General features: G+C 36.9%; 1 protein-coding gene across 1 annotated transcript in view; it reads right to left on the reverse strand.

The window, feature by feature from the left end:
• Positions 1–1,593: 1,593 nt before the first annotated feature.
• The window catches only part of tnni3k (TNNI3 interacting kinase), a 30,412-nt gene continuing 12,762 nt past the window's right edge, over positions 1,594–19,243 (reverse strand). The window contains exons 13-28 of the mRNA XM_059340627.1: positions 18,995–19,089; positions 18,235–18,384; positions 18,085–18,168; positions 17,948–18,004; positions 16,502–16,594; positions 16,363–16,420; positions 16,075–16,269; positions 14,460–14,564; positions 14,317–14,369; positions 11,592–11,644; positions 11,059–11,191; positions 9,428–9,537; positions 6,114–6,173; positions 5,418–5,617; positions 2,793–2,872; positions 1,594–2,014 (exon numbers count right to left, since the gene is read on the reverse strand). Coding sequence (XP_059196610.1) covers positions 1,935–2,014; positions 2,793–2,872; positions 5,418–5,617; positions 6,114–6,173; positions 9,428–9,537; positions 11,059–11,191; positions 11,592–11,644; positions 14,317–14,369; positions 14,460–14,564; positions 16,075–16,269; positions 16,363–16,420; positions 16,502–16,594; positions 17,948–18,004; positions 18,085–18,168; positions 18,235–18,384; positions 18,995–19,089 — 1,606 coding nt within the window. The 3' untranslated portion in view covers positions 1,594–1,934. The remainder of the gene's footprint in view (positions 2,015–2,792; positions 2,873–5,417; positions 5,618–6,113; positions 6,174–9,427; positions 9,538–11,058; positions 11,192–11,591; positions 11,645–14,316; positions 14,370–14,459; positions 14,565–16,074; positions 16,270–16,362; positions 16,421–16,501; positions 16,595–17,947; positions 18,005–18,084; positions 18,169–18,234; positions 18,385–18,994; positions 19,090–19,243) is intronic.

The raw sequence follows: 19,243 nt of genomic DNA on the forward strand, positions 1-19,243 counted from the left end.
TGTTTTGAATTTTAGATTCTTCAAAGTAGCCACATTTTGCTTTGGTGGACACATTAAGAAGGCTAGAAATTCCACAAATTAACTTTTGACAAGGTGCGCCTCATACTGACGTGCAAAGCTGTCATCAAAGCAAAATGGGGATACTTCAAGGAATCTAAAATTTAAAAAAACATGTTCTGGTTTGTTTAACACTTTTCATAGTTTTGATGATGTCAGTATTAATCTACAATGCTGAAAATAATTAAAAATAAAGAAAAACTATTAAATGGGAAGGTGCATCCAAACGTTTGACTGGACTGATATAAAAGCAGTTCAAATATAAAAATGAATATCCCCCAAAAAGCAATGAGACAATCAGATGGCTATATTAAAACAAAAGTTTTTTCTCACATTTGTGTTAGTGTATAATGGGGACAATCGTTGTTTCGATTGGTCTTGAAAAAAAAGCTGCAATGTACTCGCACACTGTCAGTTTATATCCACTAAAAGTGTTTATTTTGACAGGCTCAGATTTTTTTAATAAGTGTGTGACAACATTATGGAAAAGACAGAAAAATTAGAGCAGAAAAATCTTGACCTTTCGCTGGATTCGGTCTGTTTGTCATTATTCTCATGATTTTGACAACTTGACAAGGCCAAATGAGATTTCAGAACAAGAATCTAAATGAGTCATTCAGCCATGACGTTGAGAATCTTTAACATCCCCCATTAGTCACTTAAACTCAAAAAAATTGGAAAATAGGGTCCTGGTTGAAAAATACAGACGAAAATTCACCAAAAGTGAACACCGGATGATTTTATTTTGACGGAGGCCTTCAAGTGTCTTGTGGTTTCTGTGTTTACATCACATCAATGGCTTCTCTAATAGTCTCCATCCTTCATTCACCAAAATGAAGAAGCTGCATAATGAGTTTTGACTGCTAAATAACATGTTTACAATAGGTCATCTCTTCCTATTGTTGGTAACAAAGAGGCGTAGTTTGTGTGAGGTATCAAGTGCAGCTGCTATCACCTATTACCTGTAAACAGATCCTCTTCCACTCACGCTCACAAATGATTAAATAATTCATTGGACTCCCACAGCTTAGTTTGTCCCAAGTACACTTTACATTTCCACTGATGTTACACTGCTTCAGCTTCCATCAGAGGTCTGTAATTGCACTTTGTGTTAATGACAAGTTTAGTGCTTTAAGTATTTGTTTAAATGACTTCTCGACAGAAATGCAGCAGAAGAACAGCTACGCTACGCTAAGCTAAGCTAACATTGATAATTCAGTCGTCACTAGGCTGCTAAGTAGTCCGATAAATCAGTGGTGACATTGTCAAGCGTAAAATCTAGACATTATTGCTGCTAACACTACCTCCTATTTTAAAAATATATATACCTAATATTTATTTGTATTGCCTTTTCACCTTATTTTTATGGCTAGTGTGGGTTTGTGAGGCTTCATCTTTATATTTGATATGTGTCAGTTATTGGGAGCTGGAAAATAAAAACAGTGAGATGGAAACTGCGACTTTCTGCTTTTTTGTTAAAACTTGAATTAAGGTGTGTGTATTTGAATTAATGCACACAATGACCAGGAACTTGGATTTCAGATTTATGGAAACCATGTTCACAAAAAAAAAAAAGCATTGGCTTGTCACACATACAGTATTACAAAAAACAACTCAAAAAATGTTTTTTAAAAAAGTTAACATATTGCATATAACAAATAAACAAGACTAGAGATACTGGGAACTAAGAATGTAAACTCATAAACAACTCTTCCAAATACAGAAAGCTACAACAAAATAGAGATCAGTTTGCAAGTTGGTTAGCAGTATCCACTACTTTTACCATCTCTGTGTACAGTTTTACTGAAAAATGAACTATCAAACCAGGCAAGAATGTCTGAAATAATAAGGTAATATGATATAATAAGTTACTAGGTTTAGTTACTGTCCTCGAAGCTGCCGCTGCTGCTGTAAGAAGAGCAGAATCTCATGGTGCTCATTGGATCAGACACGTACCCTGAAACATCAATCACAAATGAGTCAGTTTCCTTTCTGAATAACAAAATTGCTGTTATTGCCTTATCAGATAAGGCTTTTGAAATTTTACACTATTATTACTGATGATAAAGTCCACAAAAACACCCAAACTAACCACATGCATCATCCCGCTGTCAGAAATACTTACTAGAGCATTAAATATGTATGAAACTAGTCCCCAACAATGCACATTTTGCTCCTGTTTGAGTAGCTGTTGTCCAGCTGTTGCTGATTTTTTTTTTTTTTTTTTAAATAAACCTGTGTATTTGTGATGGTATAGTTGGAGCTGAGCACCACAGCTGGATAGAGAAGTTGAAAAATATAGAATAGCAGCAGCTTTATCTTTTAAATTACTAGGGCTGGACTTTTTGTAAGGTCTAAATAAGAAAAAGTGAAATTTAAATAAAAGGTTAGAATAACTTCATAATACCAACATCACATAATGTTAGATTAAATTAGATTAGATAATTTATTGTCATTGCACAAATAACACAATGAAATTCAGGTGCACTCAAGGACCAGGTTCAAATATGAAAATAGATCACAAAATAGATCATAAAAATAAATATATAATGCTTTAATTCCATCCATTCTATACATCAAAGCATCGATATAATACATTGCTAATGTATGCAGTTAAAATAGGGGGAAAACTGCTCATTTATATTATTGCACCTGATAATAAATAGAAGTTATTGCACATTAAAGTTCATTATTGTGATGGTTTTGGGATAGAAACTGTTCTTGTTTGCACAAACCATTTCGGTCGATAGGAGAAAACTGCATGTTCCTCCTGAGTTCCTCCAGTGAAAGGCCTCCGGATGCTCGACGCTGCTCACTGAAAAATGAAATCAGCCCTTACTCATTAATCCACTGCAAAGCAACACGAATCCAGAAATATATACAGCTTCATTTACATGGAGAAAGACAGATGAGATGGAGACACATAGAAGCAGGAGAAATTCAATATGCAATGTCCGACATAATAGCAGGCTGCTCTCACTTTCTCTGCAGGAGTTCAGTATATAAAATTGATGACAGGTCTGATGGGCGGCTGCAGACACAATCTGCACACCAGCAATGCTGCTTTGCATTTGACATTTGAACATTTTGTACCCTTTATTTATGCTCTGTGAAAGTTAAACTGCATGTGGATTCATTTATATTTCCTGTTTGGGACGTAAACACCCAAAAAGGTCTCCTTTAACTTTACTGACAAGCCATTGTCACACCACAATAACCCCACCGCCTGTTTCTGGGTTCATAGTGACTGTTACCAGGCTCTGACACACAAACACACACACACACACACACACACACACACACACACACACACACACACATTCTTGTACTTCTATCTTTGTGAGGGCCCTCATTGTAACAGTGAATGCAAGGTTATAATAGTTTGGGATTTTTCATTAGTTTTAGTTTTAATTTTGTTGTGAATTTTTGTTTTTAAATTCAGTTAGTTTTAATTAGTTTTTAGAGTGAGTTTGCTATAGTTTTTTTTTTTTAAAGCTTTAGTTTTAGTTTAGTTTTTATTAGTTTTAGTTTTTTGTAATGGGGTATTTGTTGGGTGGGAGATTAAAAGAGGTCACAGTACATTTTGCCTTTATTTCCTTTGCTTTATCCATCTTCATTATGTATGAAAAAAGTTGACAAAAACGAAAACGAAGGACATTTTCACAATATTTTTAGTTAGTTTTGTAACCACACAATACAGTTTCAGTTAATTATCATTATCATGTAACATTTAACCCTTAAAACAAAGTCTGAAATCTCAAAAAAGCCTTTACAGAAGTGAGGACCGGCCGAAATGTCCTCACTTTGCAAAAATGTCCTCACTCTGTTGGTTAAAAACGTGTTCTGGTCCTCACAATGTAGGAAGTACAAGAACACACACACACACACACACACACACACACACACACACACACACACACACAGTGCAGAGGCTGACAGCCAGGCGTCTAATAGAGGCCTTCCTTCTCGGTCAGAATGCCATGCATGTTTTATTGCATTTGCTTTCCTTTGTTTCCTGTTTGGTATCTGAGCAACTCCACTGTTGCAGTAAGTATCTTAACTAGTCTACATAATACCAGCATAACAATTGTTCAGAGGGAGTGGGTTCTGCAAAGCCTTTCCAAGCCCAGATATAATGTTTGTGGAAGTCCTGCTCGCAGAGTTTTAAGCCAAAATCATTTAATAGAACTCCCCCTGGTGGAATACAACTTCAGATTTATTAATTAAAGCTGTTTAAACTACTTATTTATCCGGATCATCCGCTACACAAAACCTTTATGGACCAAAAAAACAGCAAGGGACGGCTCCTCAGCTACAAAAGATCCTTCACTCCTACAGCCATCAGGCTGTCTCATTCTGCAAGAGATTCTACCAGACTAACTGAATTTCCCCTCGGGGGATAAATAAAGTCATTTTTATTGGTAACACTTTACAATAACCATCATTTATAAATGGTAAACAGATTTATTAATGTTTAATCATCATTTATAACGCGTACATAGGCCATTTAGAATGGTAAATAGATAATTTATTAATGTTTAACTAACTAAATAATTTATAAATGGCAAATAGATGGTATATTAACGTAAGTTTATAGTTACTTTACCATTAGGAAACAATTAAATTATAATTATTAGTTTATTAATAGTTTAATTTGCACTCATTATAACATTTTAACACCATATTAAGTATGTTAATGATTTAGAAAAGATTCATATACATTTAAGAAATTGGTTGAAAACATTTAAAGATTAAATATGTAGTAAATTGTTAATAATTGGTTTATAAACCATCTATAAACATAACTTAGTTGGTTATTATAAAGTGTTACCTTTTTATTTGATTGATTTGTTTCAGGGCGAAGCAACATGCTTGTCTAGACCTTCCTCTAATCCAGCGGTGTCAAACTCTGGCCCGCGGGCCAAATTTGGCCCGCAGTGTAATTTTATTTGGCCCGCAAGGCAATACCAAATTATTATATTATTATTGTAAATTAATGACATTGATGTGTTTTTTATTTGAAATTTGATTTTGCATGTCTGCACTATTTAGTTATATATTGTATGTTTATAAGCGTTGCTGGTTCCATATTTAATGTTAAAGCAAAACATGTTTGGTATATATTAAAAGGTTTATTTGTTCAATGTTGGCCCGTGATTTTATTCAAGTTTTAAATTTTGGCCCATTGTGTATTTGAGTTTGACACCCCTGCTCTAATCTATATCACTTCATCAATAACACTTTTATAGGCAAGTCTTACATTTTGGTTAGTCACTGTAGTGCTTTTACTTTTGATACTTTAAGTACATTTTCATGCTGATACGTGACCCAGGCTTGGCTATAACTAATAGTTGGATTACCTGTCTGCGGAGGCGCTGGAGGCGTCATACCTCTGAGTCCAGAAGGCGTAGGCGCGTGTGTTGAGAGCGTACTCCAGCTCAAATCGGGAGCGCAGGGCAGCCACGTGGCTCCGACCGGGTCCTCCTCGCCCCAGCAGACAGTCAGAGGAGGAGGAGGGAGACAGGGAGCCGCTGCTGTTACTGGAGGCTGGAGACATCAGCTGCCACACAACATATACAGTATGTCACACACTGCAGTGGTACACAGGAGGACACCTGAGATTATGAGGGTGTTTGGTAACACTTTACAATAACCATCATTTATAGATGGTAAATAGACCATTTATAAATGGTAAACAGATGGTTTATTAATGTTTAATAATCATTTATAAACCGTATATAGGCCATTTAGAATGGTGAATAGAAAATGTAATAATGTTGAACTATAATTTATAAATGCCAAATAGATTACTTTACCATAAACAAACATAATTATCAGTTTATTAATAGATTTACACTCATTATAACTTTTTAAACACCATATTAAGTATGTAAATGATTTCAAAATTATTCTTATACCTTTAAGAAATTGCTTGAAAACATTTAAAGATTAAATATGTATAGAATTTTGTAAATGGTTAATAATAATTGGTTTATAAAGCATCTATAAACATCACTTAGATGGTTATTGTAAAGTGTTACCGGGTGTTTATATACCTCGACATTGCACAAACATTCCTCCAGGTTGGAAACCATTTCAGAGAACTCAGGCCTGTCCTGAAATTGAAAAAAAAACGGATTTATTTTTGCTTCAATGCTGAACAATCATCATGTATATCCACAACAGAAAGACGCACACACTTGTATTCTCTCACACAATGTCCTGCTCATTTGAGTCCACCCACACATGAAGCTAAAGGGGAACTCTGCTTCAAAAGCAGTCCTTAGATCTCTTGCCGAACAAACACAGCCACTCTGGAGCTGTTCAATTATACATCACATCCTCAGATAGAGGCCAAGCTCTGTCTGTGCATGCTGCTTTAATACAAGAACACTGACACATCACATTAAGATGAGAAACTTTAGGAACTACTTTTTTCCTTCTGTTTTGTTCACATATTCTTTGTTAACCCTTTATCAGGCAAAGAACTATATTTGGTAACTTCAGGTAATATTTGAAGAAAAAAGTTGCAAATTTACTAGATTAAAGTGGCAAATCTACAAGAAAAAAAGTCGCAGATTTAAGAGATTTAAAGTGGCAAATGTGTGCGAAAAAATTTGCAGATTTACGAGAAAAAAGTGGGAAAAAAGCTACTTTTTTCTCCCAGATTCACCACTTTAAATCTCAGTAATCTGTGCATTTTTTTCTTGTAGATTTGCCACTTTTATCTTGTAAACTTTTTTCTCAAAATATTATTTTCTATGGTTTTTTTTACACATTTTGGCAGTATGTAATATCCTCCAATATTCTCTAGGGTTGAAATTTGGAATTTGCAAGAATTTCAATGAGTGCCCTATTAAGGGTTAATAATCAGATCTTCTGAAAAACACTTGTACCGCAATTTATATGGACATCTCCAACACTCAACTCACACCAAAACAATCTTAATTGAAAAATAGAATTACTGGTAAAGTGGAAAATATGTAGGTTATTATAATCATATATGTGGTCATTTCCGTATGCCTATTAAGATCAATTTCAATCAAGCTATATTGATGTCACACATCTGAGAGAAGTGCTGTAAAAGTTGCTTTTTTCAGGCTTTAACAAATGTTTTTGTAAACACTGAACAGCGTGCCCTACTGTTAAAGCCCAGGAGTACAGTACAGAACAGGAGCTGCTGTACTGTACAAGTGAGGCACCATGAGAGACACGTGTGTGTGAAACTTTGTGGTTTCATATTACGATCATGCTCTTGTTAAAGTGTCTTGAAGTGAACCTGGTCTCACAGGAATCCGTGAAATAGCCACGGATTCGCTTAACTCAAAATCCGTGGAATAGCCACGGAATCACTCAAATTTCCGTGAAACTGACACGGATTCCGCTACAATGCAAGTTAATATTTTTTCCTATTGGTTTGTTCCAAGTCACGTGACTTTCAAGGTCCTGGCAGTCAGAACAAAAAACATGGCGGACAGTTCTCTCATTTTTAGTGAAAAAAAAAACAATATTTTGACTTAGTTTCTGCATAAAAATGGATTTTGATTACATTTCTAGCAAGAAATATGTGTTATTTTCTAAATATTCACTCAGTGAATGTACATAATCACTTTGTATGTTGGAGTAGCCACGGGATATGACATTAACTTGCATTGCAGCGAAATCCGTGTCAGTTTCACGGAAATTTGAGTGATTCCGTGGCTATTCCACAGATTTTGAGTTAAGCAAATCTGTGGCTATTTCACAGATTCCTGTGAGACCATGTTGCGTGAAGTTGTACTGGGACGAGGCAATCACGAGGGAGCAAGCAACTGGTTGGCAAACAGGAAGGAAACGCAGCACAGAGGGAGAAACGAACCAACATGCTCGGCTGTGTTATAATGTGTCTTAATGAGGCCGAGAAAAAAACCCATGCCTTGCTAATTATGAGCTTGGCGGCGCTGAGGGAGGATCATCCAGGCTGCGTGTGCTAGCTGTGCAGTAATGTATCATCTGGGGACATGCACATGTTTGCACGAGCAGCTGAGTCAGCATCAGTTTCCTCTCTGAGCCTCAGTGTGTCTAAACAGCTAATGACATGAGAGGATGTTATCTGAGAGATTATCTAGGCTGGACTGTACAGCACATAACAATATTAACGACCTGCTGAAGTTTAAGCGAGCATCAGAATGAGGAAGAAAGCAACATAGTCTCACAGAAATCCGTGAAATAGCCACGGATTCGCTCAAATTTCCGTGAAACTGACACGGATTTCGCTACAATGCAAGTTAATGACAGTCATATCCCGTGGTATTCCAACATACAAAGTGATTATGTACATTCACTGAGTGAATATTTAGAAAATAAAACATATATTTCTCGCTACAAATGTGATCAAAATCCATTTTTATGCAGAAACTAAGTCAAAATATTGATTTTTCACTAAAAATGAGAGAACTGTCCGCCATGTTTTTTGTTCTGATCGCTGGGACCCTGAAAGTCACGTGACTTTGAACAAACCAATAGCCACGGGATATGACTGTCATTAACTTGCATTGTAGCGAAATCCGTGTCAGTTTCACGGAAATTTGAGCGATTCCGTGGCTATTCCACGGATTTTGAGTTAAGCGAAATCCGTGGCTATTTCACGGATTTCTGTGAGACCATGTTGGAAGAAAGGGTGATTTGAACGTAGCATGGTTGTTGGTGCCAGAAGGGCTGAGAATCTGAGTACAAACTGCTGATCTACACAACCGCCTGTAGGGTTTAAAGAGAATGGTCCAAAGAAAAAAAATATCCTGAGTGGCAGTTCTCTGGAGGAAAATGCCTTGTTGATGCCAGAGGTCAGAGGAGAAGATGAAAGAAAGGCAACAGGAACACAAATGACCACTCGTTACAACCAAAGTGTGCAGAAGAGCATCTCTGAATGCACAACACGTCCAACCTTGAAGCAGATGGGCTACAGCAGCAGAAGACCACACAAAGTGGCTGGTGAGTGTATAGTATGTACCAAAATATTCTGTAATACGAATACGAAAACTTTATTATCCACTGAGTGGAAATTCCTCTTTGGTTTCACCATAGACATGTCTCAAAACAAACAGAATAAATAGTAAAACAATAAACATTTCAAGGATAGAAAAATATAAAATAGCCTACAGCAATAACTACTTCACACATCCCCTATTCAAGTACAAAATTTCATAAAAGCACACCACAGTACAAATCAGGTTTACAAATATAGGTCTAAGACCTGCCTTATTCAGAGAACCTGCTGTGCAGGGAAACCCTCAGCAAAGGACACAACAGAAGTAAATGAATTGAGAACGATTATTTGAGTGTTGTTTTTTTTTTCTGACAATCAGGGCTCAGGTGAAATCGAGTCATTTACCTCTGGGCAGGCGTTCCAGCCTCTCATCAGGAGAGCAGAGATGGGTTTGGGGATGGAGTATCCCACAGGAGGCCGGATGTGATGGTAGGCCATGTCTGCTGCTGCTGCAGCTGTGGACAGATGTGCATCTTCACTTTAGTTTTTAAAGTTTCTATATAAAACATTCATGGCCACTAGAGCACCAGTGTCTCAGACTCTCATGCACACATGGCCTATCAAAACAGAGAAACTCAGATTATTTTCAACACACACACAGAGGCAGTGTGACTTAATTCTTCTGTCAGGACACCATTAATCCACTATATCTTTACAGAGCAAAAAGTAGTTTTCTACATCTTTAAGGTTCAAAATCTCATATATAGAACCTTTAAAATTATCAAATTGTATCTGTCTCTTTGTTCTGTGTTTGGAATCTGTTTTATTTTTCTCTGAGTTTGTATGTGTTTTCATTACAAAATTGTTTTTATCTGTATTTGTGCTTGGAACTGACAGAGTTTAAAGCGGATGTGGGTGGGGCTTAAATTAGAAATGGGTGTGGCCAAACTGGGAGTTGACATTTAAAACCAGAAATTCATTTGATTTTTTTTTTATCACAGGAGTGAGCACACTGTTACAGAACACATTTTCCTAATATTAATTTTCCTTCATGTTGAGGTCGGATAATGGCACATTTTACCAAGACGATAGTTGTAAAAAGTACATTATTCATATCAGATATCCATTTAAGTATTCTACTGTCAGTGTTTCTAATGTCAGTCTGTTTAGACCAGTAGTTCTCAATCTTTTTGAGTCGCGACCCCCAATTCAACATGCATGTTGTCCGCGACCCCCGCTCACTTTATATTTTATTGTTTCTTTTAACACAAAATGACCCAAAAAAGAAACAAAATGACCAAAAAAAAGACACAAAATGACTAAAAAAAGACACAAAATGACCAAAAAAGGAAACAAAATGACCAAAAAAGACACAAATTGACCACAAAATGATTTTAAAAAAAGACACAAAATGACCAAAAAAAGACACAAAATGACCAGATAAGACATAAAATGACAAAAGAAGACACAAAATGACAAAAAAGACACAAAATGACAAAAAGACAAAAAAAACACAAAATGACCAAAAAAAGACACAAAATGACTAAAAAACTACACAAAATTACCAAAAAAAGACACAAAATTAAAAAAAAAAACCCACAAAATTACCAAAAAAGACACAAAATTACCAACAAAAAAAAGACACAAAATGAACAAAAAAAGACATTAAATGACCAAAAAGACTAAAACACATGAATACTTTAACACAGAGCTGACTTCCAAAATGATTTGGCGACCCCCAGAAATCATCTCGCGACCCCAATTGGGGCCGGGACCCCAAGGTTGAGAATAGCTGGTTTAGACAACTAGGACATTAATTGTAAGAGACGGACAATGTAGCGTATTGACTTTGAGTAATGTCTGGTTTCTAATGAATTTTATGGATTCTAATTTAATTTAAGCATCAGGTGCCAATTTTATTATTAACTGTCTGTGCTTTTCTTGCATTAACGTGTCAAATTGTCTGTTAGTTTGAACTCCAGTATGCAACAACAAGCGATCACCATCTCAAACATGACTGATGTGGAAAAAAATACCAGGTTTGAGATGAGCGAAGGGAATTTCTCCAGTAAGCAGCTCCCACAGACAGAGGGCGTAGCTGAATATGTCTGCCTTCACAGAGTAGCGAGTACACTGGGTGAACACCTCTGGAGCCATCCAACGCAGGTTCTGCACAAACAAACACACACACACACACACACACACAAAATGAGGCCCAATTACTGACATAAACATTGCGTCCCAGCAAGGGCAAGTAGTTCTTCACAACAGGCAGTTCCCAAGAGGCATAACACACTTAACACCAAACTGCAGGCCAAGCACTCTGGGTAGTGATGAGTCAGCACATCGACTAAATCTGCATGACGGCAGTTTTGGGGTAATTGATGGCAGGTGCCAGCAGAAGCTCTGGCTCCAACTCCCGCAAAATAACAGCATAGTGCAAAGTGTCTTATCCTTCCATGGATACTGCAGATGGTGTGAGAGTGTTTGGCCAAAAAAATTGACGAAAAACTCATTGAAAAAGGTTTTTATGTGTGTCATCAAATATATCAAAATGAGGATAACTGACCCCCGGCTGCTTGGTCATGTTGTCCTCATCCACAGATTGTAGAAATCTAGATTCTGCAGGGGAAGAGAAGGATCGGTGATGGTTAAACAGTGTACATACACACAGGCAGTTCATTGGTTTAGCTTAAGAGGCTCGCCCACATGGAGCTGAGCCAGTGAATTAAATGACAGAAAGTGAAACCAACAGAAACATGGCTTCCAAATTCCCTTGAGTACAGGGATGGGTGATCGCAAAAATATTATGACAACTACAATCATTGTTTTAAAAACTATTTTGTAATATTGGCTGAAAGAAAGAAATAAGTTAATTGTTGAACTAGCTGATGGTGTTTAATTTGAACTGCATGGTAATGGCACATTTGAAATGTTTCTAGTCTAAAGAACAAAAATATCCTGAAGAAGTTTCTCTTAATTCTTTGTTTTGTTTTGTTATTAAACAAAATTGGCCCATGACTTTAAAGCTGCATTACCGTTACTACAATGAGTTATCAAACTCAACCTAATACTACCACTATATGACCTGCATACTGTAAGCAAAGAAACAAGCAAGAATTTTGCTATTCCTGTATAGTTATTATTCTTGATGCCTGATGGCAATGGTGCCGCCGGGTAGATTTCAGCAAAATCAGACAAAACAATTTACAGCATGCAGGTTCACTAAAACCTCCTTCAGCTCAGACTCCAGCGACGCCTCAGACAGCTTTAGCCTGGCAGCTAAAGTGCTCCTTTAGATGCCCCAATGACAGATAAAAATAATAAGGTGCCCACCGGAGAGCATTTCCAATAGAGAAAACATGAAGAAGTGGCCTGTAGGATGCCCGTAATAGAGAGAATGTGACAAATTGCCATCTAGGATGCTCTTCCAGTGGAGAAAAGTACCCTCCTGGATGGCCTTAAAATTAGGAAGTCACAGTGCCAGATACACTGCAAAAAAAGAAAAGTTGGGTGAACTCAAAATTTCAAGGCAAGAAACTTCGATAAAATTTTAAGTTGGACAATTAAACTAAATATTTTAAGTTTTGTTTTTGAGTTTGCTCAACTCTGAATTCAGATTTTTGAACTTATAATTTTACATTGTAATAACTTTTAATCCTTACTTCTGCAATGTGCTGAATTGGCACGATTGTAACGCCTCTATGAAATGTCAGCTAATGTTGCGACCACAATTTTGAGTTAGCATTGATAAGCTAATGGCTACTCTTGTAGCCGTAACAAGCAGCGCCGCTAGCATCAGTTAGCCGCTAGCCTCAGTTAGCCGCTAGCATCAGTTAGCCGCTAGCTTTCGCTAATGACCGAATTTCACCGCTTTCCCACATTTCACAACAAAGAAATAAGAGTTATCAGAACTATTGTCCCTTGTTGTGAACCCCAAATTAAAGATATAAGTAACAACAACTCACAAACTTGTTTCTGAGCAGACAACTGGCTTCCTTTGTTGTGCTAACTTACATTATTGCCCTAAATGTCAATCATTTATATTCCCAAGTTTTACCAACCTAAATCACCGTTTTAGGCAAAAAATACAAGTTGGCTTTTTTTGCAGTGTAGGCTTCCTTACATGCTAGGAAACATTCAGCATGCTGGTGCCCTTTTGATTTCTTTCCCTGCCTCTCAGACAGCCTCAGTCCACCACTGCACAGGAGAACCAGAACCAAAACTAAGCGAGGCACGCTGGCAGTAAATGAAGAGCTTCTCTAATGGGAGTCTGGCAGATGTTTTGGCGCTCATGAAAACACTCCACAGGTGTTGCCAAAGTCAACTCAACTCATAATTAAAAATTGCCACTGGGGTTACAGGTGATAGTTTAACTGGGGGCAGTGAAAAATACCCAAAACAGAAGATGGGTTGGGGTGAGTTTTATCGTTTAAGGAGAGACACTACAGGTGAATATGGTCATTTTTAAAAACGTGTAGATATCACCATGAAACTTCCCCAGTTTGTTATTTACATTAAGTCAGTAGTTATTTGCATTATAAGTTTTATAAAATTGTATGTTTAGATATGCAAATGATGTGTTCACTGATTAAATATGCACTAATTTGCACCTATTTCTAGGACATAAATCTGAACATTGGATAAAGCAAATTTCAGGTCATTATTTTATTTTGATGACATATTAGGCTCAAAGTTTTTTAAAGCAGGAAATTGTGATATCTCCTTTTATGTATATTGTCTTGTTTTAAGGAACAACATGTTTTATAAATCGGGGTATGAATGATATATAGAAAAAACCCCTTCAGAATAAAGTAAGGAATAAAACTGGAAAGTTTAGTGTATGTAAGTGTAGTTGAAGTTGAGATTTATGGCTCAGAACATGAGAAAAAACTAATTCGGAGAAAATGGCCTTTAAAGATTTCATACATTGATAATGGAAATTACTGTTTGAAGACAAAATATTAAACCTAATTCATAGCAACAACAATATAGAACATGTAAAACACATATTGTGCAGGAGAGAGGGAGCTTTCTAACTACTACTACATACTACTACTACTAAATACTACACATTGTAATGACCTCTTAGTGAATTTAGGAGAAATCAACAGGCGCAAATTGATCAAATATAGTAAAATATACAGCTAAATGTTTGTTTTGGATGTTTTCTTTCCATTATTCTGAACGAAGAGATGTGATTGGAGAGAAATAGCCCAAAACCTAAAAAAATTGACCAGTGCATTAATGAAATGCGGCTTTAATTTCTGTTTGCACTACAAATTGCTTCTTACCTCCAAAATCCGCCACCACAGCATGTCCGTCCTCGTACAGCAGAATGTTGTGGCTAGAAGGATCACATGTTATTAGTAACGACAACAGTTATTTCAGACTGCCAATCATGAAGCATCACACATGCTGCTGCTGTGACTCCCACCTGTTGAGGTCCCTGTGGATGATAGGCTGGGTGAGGTTGTGCAGGTACTCCATGCCCTTGGCCACGTCGATGGCAATGATGAGCTTGGACTGCAGGTCGATAAGCCTGTCCATTGACACATCATTAAAGCAGCAGCCACTTAGTGCCAGATCAATGGTCCCTGCCAATCACACACAGCACTTTACACAGATCAATAGGACGGTCTATAAAGACAGCACCTGGCCACACAGTTAGTATAACACTTCATCGGGATCAATGATGATCCGAGGGGGAGGGATCGGTGAGGGGACACTTCCAAGGAGGATAATGAGACCCGAAACAGTCGACTGTAAGAATCTGAGGAACTCCTGAAGCTTGTTTGAGCAATTTTTATTTAGTCAAAGTGTGTGAGGAATCAAACAGACCTGACTGCATGAGGCTACTTGTTTTTTAAGCTCACTTTGCTGAATTAAACACAACTTTAGCAGAAACAGCTTTTCAGTGGAACGACACAAAGGACCTGCAATGAATAATAACTGACTATAAAATAATTTAGTCAAAAATCATTGAATTCATTAAACTAACACCATTATGTCACATACAGTGCAGGCCAAAAGTTTGGACACACACCTTCTCATTCAATGCGTTTTTCTTTATTTTCATGACTATTTACATTGTAGATTCTCACTGAAGGCATCAAAACTATGAATGAACACATATGGAATTATGTACTTAACAAAAAAAGTGTGAAATAACTGAAAACATGTCTTGTATTTTAGATTCCTCAAAGTAGCCACCCTTTGCTTACTAGAATATAAGACATGTTTTCAGTTATTTCACACTTTTTTGTTAAGTACATAATTCCACATGTGTTCATTAATAGTTTTGATGAATTTACAATGTCAATAGTCATGAAAATAAAGGAAACGCATTGAATGAGAAGGTGTGTCCAAACTTTTGGCCTGTACTGTATGTATGTGCAACAGCTGAAAATTTGAAAAAAAAAGGCATTTATTACAGACCTCCAACTTTTTACCTTAACTTATTTACTTAACTTACTATCATTCAATGTATTGTTTATGTCAGAAAATAGAGGCAAAGGTCCATCACAATTTTCCAGAGACCAAGGAAATGTTTTTAAAACCTAAAATTGGTAACGCTTTATATTAAGGTCCTTGTAATAACCATTAATTAACAAGTAATTAGTAAGTAAGCCCTTACAAGATGCTTGTTAACATTATTGTGTGTTTATTAGCTTATATAAGTGTTAATAATGGCATTACAAACACCCATGACCCACCCATTATGTCTTTGCCATGCCTTTATTAATCTTATTTTGTTTGCTTATTGATATTAAAATATACTTTATTGCTCATCTATTATAAGTTAACTATAAGTTAACTATGCTTTTTGCAACTACTGGATCTAAAGCGAGAACAATGCCTTATTACTTGTTAATTAATGGTTATTAAGGACCTTATTATAAAGCGTTACCCTAAAATCTAAAAACATTCTAGTAAATCTTTCCATAATTATGGAAAAGTAGCACATACGGGCATTTGAGAGGCTTTTTTTTCTTTTTGTCTGTAACTATTTGTCAGTTACAGACAGTGTAAATTAGTGCACATGTCCTCACCTCTTCTGCTCGTGCAGCAGAGAGAACAGCGAGCCTCCGGAGACGTACTGGGTGACGATGGCGAACTGGCTGGGGTCGTCCAGACACGCCCCCACAAACTGGATGATGCAGGGGTGGTTGAGGCGGCAGAGGATGGAGACCTCTCTGCAGAACATGTCCACGTCGGACTTAGAGCAATACGTGTTGGCTCGGTAGCTGCAAACAACAGCAAAACTCATCAGTTGTCCCCTGACCAAAGATGGGAAGCAAAATGTCATTTTTAAAGGTATTTTAAGTGGAGAAAAATACCGTTTTATAGCAACAATTTTGTTCCTGCATTTGCCTCTGTAGACTCTTCCAAAGGAGCCTGAAAGAGAAACAGATATCAGAAAGATTATCTGATTATCTGATGCAGGTTGATTGAAAAGAAAACAGAAAGAACAGTTACCTGATCCAATAATTTCATTAAACTCCAGCTCAGACAGCTGAAGATGGAAATGAGAGGGGAGGCTGGCCCTGAGCAGGAGGACTTCTGCCTTCTCTGAAAACACAACACAATATTGTTAGAAATGTTATCTTATTAATGGAGAGTTTTGCAGGAGTTTAATCTATCATGTCCCCACAAAGAAAGTACTCTTTTTAATTCAGTGCCCACCCATTAATCTGCACTATAGGCCCACTTGAAAGTCTATTTATTTCTGTAATATTCTAAAAGTGTTGCTTAATTACTATAAGATTATGGTCAGGGTAGAAATCTGAATAAAATACATGCATGTTTAAAGTGGTCAGTAGTTCCGTCTTAATGTAGATAAATAGAGATATAATTATTTCTTTCTGTCAGGATGAGATGGGAAATGTGTTTTATTGTCATGGAGCCATCAAGGCTTCAGACTAAGTGATTAAATAGAACAGCTATAAAGAAAAATACTGTATTTTGCTGCTCAGATGATTCTTCTTTAATGGCCAAAAGGACGCTGATGCTTGTTAGTTTCAGTAGCTGATATAGTGCCCTCTTTAGGCCAAATGATATAATAAATATCTCTGAAACCATTAACACAGTGCATTTACAGTGTGCCAAACTGAATCTCTACTTTACACTCAGTTTGTAACTTTCTAACTGACTTTTTATGAAGCTATAATCACAAATTATTGCTCTACAATCAGTTATTCATTTTATAACACACATTTTGCATTTTGGTTTCGACAGCACTACACTATTTTGCAAAATGCAGATTGTCACAGGCTGCCTAGCTCAAACCAACACTGCAAGGGATGTGGATAAAGTTTTATGGCCTGTTTCTTTCTTCTCCTGTTTCCTTCTAATGTGCTTTTGTTGTTTGGGGAGCAACATTTCCTCTTATTGTCTTATTGTTATGTTTAGAATACACATCCATACTTAACACATTTTGGTACCTGTGTACATGTGTGTTTACTATGAAAAAACTGCTAACTAGCAAAGCAAAAAAAAAAACACATTGAAAAAGCAATAATACTATCAGTGTGTAGTAAGTGTGTGTGTGTTTTAACAGTCTGAATAGTTCATTTTCATTTGCAGGAGATGCAAATGATGCATGTTTTGCAGTTAGTGCAGAGAATTTTGCACACAAAAAATATAATATAATATATAGTTTAAAGTGATTTAAAGTCATGCACTTTAAATATAGTTTAAAGTGCATGAGCTATTAGAAAAAAACTGCAACCCTTGATAGGTTTTTCATCTGATTTAAATACTTCTAAGATATTAAGTATAAACATCACACAGAGAGAAACAGATGTGTAGTTTCAGCTAGATGATATCACAGCTCGCTGAGTAACAGACAGTGTGTGCAGTTCTGTCAGCTGACAGTGATGAGAAATGTGGGAAAACCTGCTTCACTCCACTCCACTCCACTACCTTTAGTCATGCTTTTGATTTTTCCCAGAGGAGACGGCACTGAAACGTAGGACCCATCTGGAAGAGAGGCGACATGTTTAGACACAGTGATGGGAGGACCTGAGTCCAGATAACAATCTTCTAGAGTGGTGACTCACCCCCTCCTGGCTGGGAGTACTCATTGCAGGGAGAGTCATCTGGACGTTTGTAGTGTTTCAGTAAGGTGACAATGGCATCGTGACCTGGAGAAACATTAACGTTAGTTTTCATCCGGTCCTTTCTGACAGCTCATCATTGTGCAGACTTACCTTTTTCATACGCCCACATCAGGCAGGTCTGCTCGTCTTTCTCCCCACTGGACCTGCTCGGGTCGCAGGCCACCAGGTTCATGTCTGCCCCGCTGTCCAGCAAGAACTGCACCAGGCGGATGTGGCCGTGGAAACAGGCGCTGTGCAGAGCTGAACGGGACATTTATTACACAAGTATAATTAAAAACACAACGGATCATGCACTTAACCCTTTGATGCACAACATATGGACAACCCTCCTGATGCACAACATGGGTCAAAAATGACTCATTCATCCAAATTTGATTTAAAATTAAATGACCTAATACTATAATAATAGTAATTTGTTTCAAATAGTTACTTTCCACACTCATATTGTCATTTTGTCACACATACACTGTATCTGGAAGGTTTTCACAGCACTTCACTTTTTCCACACTTTTTTATGTTTCAGCCTCATTCCAAAAATTGATTAAATTCATTTTTCCTTAAAATTATACACACAATACCCCATAATGACGTTTTTGACCCATGTTATGCATTAGAAGCGTAGTGATAAAAAAAAGGGGTTTTATGCAAAAAGTAAGAAATGAAAAACAAAAAATTAGGATGTATGATAATCAAAAACAAATTGATTGAGGAAAACCTGGAATACTGAATGATGAAATTAATTTATTGCAAAGATATAGAAAATTAAAAACTCAGTCGGGTCACTTTAGACCCATGTTGTGCATCAAAGGGTTAATTTAATCGCACATGCATTTAGAGGAAGGAGGGTCACCTGTGTGTCCGTCTCTGCCCTGATTGTTGAGGCTCGTAGCATTCTGGCCCAACAAGAACTTGACCATCTCCAGGTCTTTACCATAGGTGCATGCACTGTGACACAAAACATGTGCTCATTATTACCTCAGAGCAACATGAACCACAGGTTAAAGGTGATGCACATGAATTAAACTTCACCAAACAGCATGCATTTTGTGTCCAACGTCAAGTATGTGTATGCATCAGTGTTGCAGACTATAAATAGGCA

Source organism: Centropristis striata, chromosome 9 (genome assembly GCF_030273125.1).
Source record: "Centropristis striata isolate RG_2023a ecotype Rhode Island chromosome 9, C.striata_1.0, whole genome shotgun sequence".
NCBI classification, from domain to species: Eukaryota; Metazoa; Chordata; class Actinopteri; order Perciformes; family Serranidae; genus Centropristis; species Centropristis striata.